This window comes from Hoplias malabaricus, chromosome 9 (assembly GCF_029633855.1).
Source record: "Hoplias malabaricus isolate fHopMal1 chromosome 9, fHopMal1.hap1, whole genome shotgun sequence".
Classification (NCBI taxonomy): Eukaryota; Metazoa; Chordata; class Actinopteri; order Characiformes; family Erythrinidae; genus Hoplias; species Hoplias malabaricus.
Genome location: NC_089808.1, coordinates 29,385,846 through 29,395,138, shown reverse-complemented (window position 1 = coordinate 29,395,138; position 9,293 = coordinate 29,385,846). Strand labels below are relative to the sequence as shown.

Below are 9,293 nucleotides of genomic sequence, written 5' to 3'. Positions count from 1 at the left end.
GTTTACAGGGTCTTCCACAAAACAAGCCAAAACTAGGCTTATTTGAACTGATCAATGAAATACTGACAAAGTGCTATAGGAGTGTGGTCCCGGCAAAATTTGCTATTTTCATTTCAGTCAGATTAAAAATATTAGTGCACTCAGTTGTTCTCTCAGAATAGGAGAACATACTAAAACATTTTACGTAAAGCAAGAAAATATTTTCTTTAGTGGTTACTCACACTATTTGCATAGAAACAAATTACAGGTTAAAAATCTGATACAACAGTTAGGCCTGACATTATTTGCTTTACTTTGATCTTGGATAAGGCAAAGCCATTGTGGTATGTAGTTTGTCAAGCATTCATACAAATACATTCATATAAAGCAAATCATTCTTGGAATTCAATTATTCTTTCGTTTTCAGTCATTTCTTTGTCCTGTTCAGACTTGAAGCAGGTCTAGAGTCAATTACTGGTGACAAGGCTGGAACACACCCTGCACAGGGCACCAGTCTATCTCAGGGCATCACACACACACTCACTCACACATATTTGCAAAGTTTGCACAGCCAATCAACCTACCAGCATGTGTTTTTGGATAGTAGAAAGAAACTGCAGCACCTTTAGGAAACCCATGCAGACACTGGGAGAACAAATCAAACTCCTCACACTCAGTGATCCAAGGTGGGACTCAATTCCACAACCATAGAAACCTGGATTTACCTACACTACCTATTGCCCCAGTTCATTCTTGCAATGTGTTACAATAACACAAAGTTGATTATTTGAACTCACTGGGCAGGTTCTTATAGAAGGTATGTTCACTAAAGAGATTGTTTGGACAAATTTATTTAAAATATATTTTGATTTTATATTTTTAAATAAGAATTTAGTTAACAGTCATTTACAATGGGTTTAAACTTATATCTGCATGTGAACTATAAAATGACAATGCAATATTTAGAGCAATGTTCAGTAGAATCTGTAAAAGTAAATTATACTGAGGTTTCATTCAGTAAATACCATCCATAGATGTGCATGTAGATTCAGTCAGTTCAGAGCTCAGAGACTGCATCTGTTTTTTTGATCTGTGTTTTAAAAAAATGTCAAAAAACATGTTCATCTTGTAGCACAACCCTCCTTCTGTCAAAAGGCACACCGGAACCCGCACTGTCACAATGGTACCTCAGTGATCATCTCAGACACTGCTTAGTCCAGCTTGAGACAGACAGGTGACACTGAGAACTTTGAGGAAGCTGTCAAAAACAAATTCTGGTAAGTGTGACATTGCCTCATTCTTCGCCACAACCTGACGATGTTACTTTTTTATGTAGTCTTACATATGGGCACTGATATTATGATAGATACTAATAGCTAAAACTAAAAGTTGATTCTAAGAAACCCAGGGGACATATCATTGCTGACGGATCATGGCTATACAAAGTAACAGTGTGGGTAGAGCACAAACAAATGTGAAAATGATGACAATGTGTATTAAATGTGTATAGTAAACATTGACTGTTTTTCCAGACACTGGAATGTACTGTTTTGGTCACATTCTAGTGCAGTCTCAGAAAGAAAGGTCTGGTACTGGTAAAATATTGTTTACTAAAGGTACAAACATTGTAAATGTACCTTTAAGCCTACTATTGTACTATTGTAAGGGCGGCGAAACGAGACGAGTGATTGGATAAATGCTGGGCTTTGTCCCGCCCATCGGACGCTCAGCGTCTCTGGGGGTCTATGGGGCAGTGCTCAGCTTCTGCATGATGATTGGATGATCTGTCTGAGGCTGAATCCCTTTTTGATTGACAGCGAAATGAGCGAATCAGCGATCCTTTGGTGTAAAGATCCGTGGGAGCGTTACGTTTTCATTCTGTTCTGAGTTGAACCTGACCTTCTTAAACCTCTTAGCGGCATTTTCTTTGTTAAAAATGACTAGCGACAAATCGAGCTTCTATTTCTGGTGGGGTTTTTGTAGCTGCTTGTGTTTGGAGACTGACTTCTATCACTCTTTCTGACTTCTATCGCAGTTTCTGTCCAGCGGGTGCTGCTGAGCCCCTCCACCGTCACAAAGCACTCACAGACGGACACACTTCACATGGGCCAAGGCCGTTTAAGCCTAGCTCTGCTGGTCGTTGAGAGGACACTACTCAAGTCCCTGGAAAAGACGCCTTGTTGGTACGACAGGGTCACAGATCATTTTCTTGAAAAGGAACTGAGGGTAGAATTTACGTATAAATAAACCGACACATTTTATGATGTAGGCCGAAATTGAGCTTCCCCTCCTTGAAAGACCAGCATCCGCCACTGATGTGAATGTTTGTAATATTTCATTATAGATTTGTGTGAAATAAAACAACAAAATATAAGTACTGGAGATGAAATGGGGCATATGAAATCAACACAATTTTAAAATCTACAATTACAATAGAAAAAGAAACTATTCTGTTCCCTAATTAAAGATTCAGCTATTTTTTTCAGACGGTTTTTCTGACAGTGTAGCATGTCATGTGTGGTGCCATGTAAAACGAAACTGAAAGTTTATATTCATGAAACTATGCATGTGTGTTTGTTATCAGGCTTGTGCAAACAATAAGCTTCAATGACAATTTGTGTTTGGGTTTGTCTGTCCTTTGATCCTATCTTTGTAGGTGAAAGAGTACATTTCAGCATGGATACAGCATCAAAACTGATGTGTGCAATGAGCATACCATGCTTATGTGAGTAGTTCCTCACTAGAAAAGCAAAATTGATACACACGTACGTGAAACACATATACTTTGTATGCAAAATAAAACTAAATTTTTTAAAATAATACAGGGTGGGCCATTTATATGGATACACCTTAATAAAATGGGAACGGTTGGTGATATTAACTTCCTGTTTGTGGCACATTAGTATATGGGAGGGGGAAAACTTTTCAAGATGGGTGGTGACCATGGTGGCCATTTTGAAGTCAGCCATTTTTGATCCAACTTTTGTTTTTTCAATGGGAAGAGGGTCATGTGACACATCAAACTTATTGGGAATTTCACAAGAAAAACAATGGCTTGGTTTTAATGTAACTTTATTCTTTCATGAGTTATTTACAAGTTTCTGACCACTTATAAGATGTGTTCAAAGTGCTGCCCATTGTGTTGGATTGTCAATGCAACCCTCTTCTCCCACTCTTCACACACTGATTGCAACACCACAGGAGAAATGCGAGCACAGGCTTCCAGTATCCGTAGTTTCAGGTTTATAAATGAGTACTAGTGTTTATACCTAAATACTGATGGAGAGGAATACTCTCAGCATAAACAGAGCAGTCTTTTTATATATGAAATAAATATATATAAAAAGAATGGTGCCACTCACAGAAGACTGCAACAATTTCAGCAAACAACAGCTGGAAATAGTCATATGTCAAAAATGGCAGAAAACCTCTCCACAGACCTGCACTGTATCTGATATACAGCAGGCTACCAACTGTCTGAAGTAAAACAGGTTGATGGGTAGAAAAATATAATGACATAAAATAGAACTATTTAATGTCATTTTAACATATTCTGGTACTATCTCCACAGTGGTCTCCAAGCTGATTCTGGTTTGCATGCCCATTGCTCAGATTACCATAGGTGAGTTATGGTGATATATTTATTTTGTGATCTTTATAGCAACCTCTTAAAACTACACCATGAGCAATGGCCCAGGTGAGAGACACTAGCAGGAGAAACCAGGGATTTAGCCGCCAATCCACCTACCAACGTGTGTTTTTGGACAGTGGGAGAAAAACAGAGCACCCGGAGGAAACCCGGAAACTAAGGGCAGCTGTAAAGGAGTTATCAGAAACAGCTGAAAGGTCTAGTCAGTGGTTGTGGATAAGGAGAACACAGACTAGTTGGGGAAATGCACTGTAGAGCTGCTGTTGGAAATGGTGGCACTGAGCACTGAGGCTAGGTACATCATTAGTCACCAGGGAGGCCAGTGTGGATTTATGGTTGTTGATGGTAAAGGGTAAGGTAGGACTGTAATGCTAGTTTGGAGAGGGATGGGTCTGGGACACCAGACTTCACTGTTGAGCCTTCTGGAGGTGTTGTGGGGTTAATTCAGCGAAACACCAACAAGAGGAGGTGCCTGTAGTTGTTAAGCATAGCTAGTTGCTGATCGGATCATAAACGGCCACGGCTACCTTAGTGTAGAGGTGAAGGATTCAACAGGAATTTTGGTGGCTGCAGGTAGGAATAGTGTATATTATAACATATTAAAACATATTATTCTGGACACATTTTGGAAGCATACAGGATTACCTTAATATATGATTTTAGATTTTTTTTTTCTGAGGTTTCTTCCCACAGTCAAGGGAAAAGGCATTTCAGCATAAAACTAATACAATGCAACAGGAAGGAGATGTTTTTTTTAAAAAAAGCCAAAAATAGAAATAAATGTTGCTGTGTTTGGATATTCATCCACCATAACCCTGGTTGTTTGGCCGTTTTTTTTATGTTTTTCATAGTTTGTGATTGACTGTGGGCAAATGAGACACTAGAATATTTCAAGTTCTTACAAAAAGGAATCAGCTACATTGGAAGCATCTCACAAAACATGAAAAATAGCAGTGATATAATGGTTGAGAAATACAGTTTCCTTAGCTTCATACTTTATGATTTGACACTGCCATGCCTTACACCAACTGAAACAGTGCCCAAATAGCTCCAGAGGATGTTAGAGCCAAAGTCTCTACAAAATACCCCTCTGTATTTCTAGAACTTAATGCAAATAATCATGCTCATTGTTCTGGACATTCAAGAGTAGGGCTGCAGACTTGGGCAATACTGATCAAAATCAAATCAATCAAATATATATTTACATAGCGCAGTTTTACATCTGATGTTGTCACAAAGCATCTTTACACAACTGATGTCAGAACAGATAATCTAGATAATAAAGCCTGTTGAATAACAGTGTGTCTGAGCCTCTCAACATTTATTAATTAAGACACCATGTTGATAGCTAATACCTGAGGTTTTGCTCCATGTATTTGTACACCTTATAATTCTTCACGTTCTAAACCTCTGTCTTTTAGGTGCAATGTATCTGCAAGAATGCCCCAAGCAGAACTACATTCCTGTGTATGTGCTGGTGTGTGGAGTGTTTAGCTTAGCTCTAGCTTTGTTATCCTGCCTTCCATGCAGCCGCAAAGAAGAAGCGGGAGGCCATTATACTTTGAATATCCTCTGCTCTTGCTGGAATGGTCTGGTGTCAGTCTTCATGTTTGGCTGGTTCATCAGTGGTAAGAAAGGGGACAAAAAGTGGGGACATTAAAATCTTTTTAAAAGATCTGCAATATTCAGGTGGATTATTATAATTTTACACTCCTACTAAATTTATTTTTGTATATCCAACTGTACATGACCAATAAGCAACAAACCAAGCCATCACTGACTGGCTTCTCTGTTATATATATATATATATATATATATATATATATATATATATATATATATATATATATATATATATATATATATATATATAAAATATGGGAGGTGAAGTAAGTGTTGTGCATTGATCTAGGGAATCATACTTTCAAATTCATAGACAGAACACTTGAGGATCTTATACTAGCCATTAGAATTTAGGATGAAAATATATTACCTGCATCCTATTAATAGGTAGGTTCAGATAAATATTCTGGCTTAGATCAATTAAACCCTGCTTTTCTTACATTTCAATTCCATTTTATAATATGGATTTGCCTGTGTCTTTCACAGGAAGTGTGTGGATCTACTCCATCTACCCCCCCAACTACAACTCTACTGTGGTTGGGGAGCCCTACTGTAACCAGACCCTCTACTTGTTTGCCTTCTGGTCCACCACAGTAACATATATTTCATTAGCAGGTCTTTTGGTGGCAATGTGCTGTAGGCTCATTTGTATGTGTATTTGAGCTGTAATAGGGGAAACTGGAGTATTTAGGCCTGATGCCTATTTTAGGTATTGAAATGTTCCTCTTGATTCTCTTAGTGGGATGGCCTAGTGGTGTAACAGTTTGTGTAGCGGCCACACAGCTCAAGGATCTCAAGGTCCTGGGTTCAGTCACCACCTCAGGTTACTGTTTGTGAGGACTTTAGTGTATTCTCCCCATGTCTTCATGGGTTTCTTCTGGGTGCTCTGGTTTCCTCCCACAGTCCAAAAACTCATGTTGGTAGTAGGACTCAAAATTGTTCAAAGTGTCCAAGTCCACTATAACCCTGGACAGGAAGAAGCAATTACAGAAAACAAATGAACGAATAAATACTTGATTCTCACAATTAATCACAATTCAATTGTTCATTCAAGGCAGGAACACACCCTGGAGGGGGCGCCAGTCCTTCACAGGGCAAAACACTCACACATTCACTCACACACTCACACTTATTGACACTTTTGAGTCACCAATCCACGTACCAACATATGTTTTTGGACTGTGGGAGGAAACCGGAGCACCCAGAGGAAACCCACGCGAACACAGGGAGAACACCAAACTCCTCACAGACAGTCACCTGGAGCAGGACTCAAAATAAAAATGAAATATTGTTAATAAAACTGTTGAATTAAAGCTTAGTTCTGTAACATTCTATATTCGTTAAACATGTGAATCATATTAAGATGACTTTATAAAAATCTGAAACAAATGTCTATAAACCAGGTTGCCAATTTTCTTGCTGTGTTAATGTTATTTTTTCTGATACTCTCAGAAAGTCAGCAACCGTAATGTGTATATTTCATAGCTCAATAATTCCATATTACCACATCATAACATCATATTTCTTCTGTTATATACTTAGATAAAGTTTCTAATATTTATTGTGTTTCCGTTGTTGTAGAACACTTACAATTTGGCCATTCAGCACTGTATTTAGGCACTCAGATTCAGTATCTTTCAAACATCAGTGACTGCCCTTCATTCATTTAAATGTTCAGTCAAAACAGCCATTAAATACAATTGATTCATTTTCATGTGATATTTCTGGCTACATGACAATTAAACCTACATAATCAACTACAAAGGCATATTTCAAAAAGTGTTGAGTATTACACTTTACCTCAAATTTTGAGACTGCTCAAATGATCCACAGCATTCAATAACTTGGGTATGACCCATCGCTAAGAAACAGGTATAGACTTTGTGTACAGTAGATACAGAACAATCTGCTGACTCAGTACAGTGCTCAAACTGAAAGCAAAAGCATGTGCTTTTCATAGTCCTGCATATGTGTGTCACATCTTAGCACTTTCTTGTTTGTTTTCTCCTTCCATGTGGCTCTGTCTGTTTGTTGTTTTTCCTATCTCCGCCCTCGTTCCACTCTAGCTCCACCTTTTGTTCCGCCTCTTTGTCATTATCTGTGTCAGGTGTTTCTTGTCAGTTCGTATATTTAAGTCCTCTTCCCTCACTTCCTGGTATCGGTCATTTGTGTTGTTTGTGTTTGGGTTCTGATGTTGTTTTGCTCTGTTCTAGCCGTAGTCATTCCTACTCATTTGTTTTTGTCGTCTGTCATTTGTAGTTTTGCTCGGTTCAAATCAAGTCGTGTCGTTTCGTTTTGTTTCCCAGTTGTTATATTAGTGTTTGTTTCTGGTTTCTCGTTCCTTGTTCGGTCTCCTGCCTGTTTCCTGCCCTTTCCTAGGTTTCTAAGTAATGTTATTTCGTGTTTCTCGTCTAGTTCGATTGTTTTGTTATTTCATTATTAAACTATCTGTGTTGTAGCGAGTGTGTCCGCCTCCGTAAGTCCACCCTTCACGTCCCCGTGACAATGTGATATGTCTTATAATCCAGTTTCAACTGTAGCAGAGTCAGTGATAATTAATTATTACTTTATTAATAATTAATTGTTTAATTAATTTTATTAAGCTCCATGGTTAGGAGCCATTAAGTAATATGGAGTGTCTTTACCTGTCCAGTCTCAGACAAGTAGGCTAGAATGCTGAGTGACATTACACATAATATAGCAGAATTGGCTACAATTCATTATTATTAATGAATCATTATGCTCATTGACCCGCTATAGGTTCTTGGCTCCAAAATTGAATATGACCCAAAAGTAATTATTCTGTACAAGGAAGGTGAACTCACATACACTGGTTTTATCACACAACTGGTTTATTAAATGTAATATCAAATAATGAATATTGATTATACATTCATATAATGAGTGGATTACAGCGATACATGAGGGAGCAGGGAGATTAATATATGAGGGAAATTCCCTATGATAACTACCCTAAATTCTACAAACCGGATTCCAAAACGTTGGGACACTAAACAAACTGTGAATAAAAACTGAATGCAATGATATGGAGATGGCAAATGTCATTTTATTCGTAATAGAACATAGATGATAGATCAAAAGTTTAATCTGAGTAAATTTTTAAAGGAAAAATATGTTGATTCAAAATTTCACAGTGTCAACAAATTGGGACAAAAAAGTTGGGACAAGTAGCAATAAGTGGCTGGAAAAAGGAAATTGAGCATATAATGAACAGCTGGAAGACAAATTAACACTAATTAGGTTAAATGACAACGTGATTGGGTATAAAAAGAGCTTCTCAGAGTGTCAGTGTCTCTCTGAAGCCAAGATGGTAAGAGGATCACCAATTCTACCATTGTTGCGCTGGGTAACCAAAGTTACCCAGCATAAAATAGCAAAGACTTTTAAATTATCATCATCAACCGTGCATAACATCATCAAAAGATTCAGAGAATCTCGAATAATTGTTGTGCGTAAGGGTCAAGGCCGTAAAACTCTACTGGATGCTCGTGATCTCCGGGCCCTTAAACGTCACTGCACCTCAAACAGGAATGCCACTGTCAAGGAAATAACAGAATGGGCTCGGGAATACTTCCAGAAAGCATTGTCAGTGAACACAATCCACCGTGCCATCTGTCGTTGCCAGCTGAAACTCTACAGTGTAAAGGAAGACATTTCTAAGCAAGCTCCACAAGCTCAGATATTTGCATTGGGCCAGGGGTCTTTTAAAATGGAGTGTGGCAAAATGGAAGACTGTTCTGTGATCAGATGAGTCACGATTTGAAGTTCTTAATGGAACACTGGGACGCCATGTCATCCAGACGAGAGAGGACAAGGATAACCCAAGTTGTTATCAATGCTCCGTTCAGAAGCCTCCATCATGATGGTATGGGGTTGCATGAGTGCTTGTGGCATGGACAGCTTGCATGTCTGGAAAGGCAGGCAGAGAACTATGTTCAGGTTCTAGAACATATGCTCCCATCTAGACGTCATCTCTTTCAGGGAAGACCCTGCTCTTTTCAACAAGATAATGCCAGACCAC

The 9,293-nt window shown here is 38.4% G+C and overlaps 1 protein-coding gene across 2 annotated transcripts; it reads left to right on the top strand.

Moving 5' to 3' along the window:
• Positions 1–1,139: 1,139 nt before the first annotated feature.
• LOC136707745 (transmembrane protein 272-like) lies at positions 1,140–7,508 on the top strand. Of its 2 annotated transcripts, XM_066681985.1 has the most exons (6): positions 1,140–1,256; positions 2,015–2,162; positions 2,636–2,704; positions 3,551–3,601; positions 5,050–5,256; positions 5,738–7,506. In XM_066681985.1, the coding sequence occupies exons 3-6, from the start codon at positions 2,656–2,658 to the stop codon at positions 5,911–5,913; spliced, it is 483 nt and encodes a 160-aa protein (XP_066538082.1). In that variant the 5' UTR covers positions 1,140–1,256; positions 2,015–2,162; positions 2,636–2,655; the 3' UTR covers positions 5,914–7,506. The 2 variants fall into 2 exon arrangements, with proteins under 2 accessions (XP_066538082.1, XP_066538083.1); XM_066681986.1 differs by lacking the exon at positions 2,015–2,162 and having other exon boundaries at positions 1,167–1,256; positions 5,738–7,508.
• The last annotated feature ends 1,785 nt before the right edge of the window (positions 7,509–9,293 follow it).

What these genes read in the sequence shown, in the direction of transcription:
- LOC136707745 (XM_066681986.1), top strand. Translation starts at nt 2,656, where the DNA reads ATGGATACAGCATCAAAACTGATGTGTGCAATGAGCATACCATGCTTA. An exon ending in AATGAGCATACCATGCTTAT is followed by an intron (nt 2,705 to 3,550) that starts GTGAGTAGTTCC and finishes CTATCTCCACAG; the next exon opens with TGGTCTCCAAGCTGATTCTG. An exon ending in GTTTGGCTGGTTCATCAGTG is followed by an intron (nt 5,257 to 5,737) that starts GTAAGAAAGGGG and finishes TGTCTTTCACAG; the next exon opens with GAAGTGTGTGGATCTACTCC.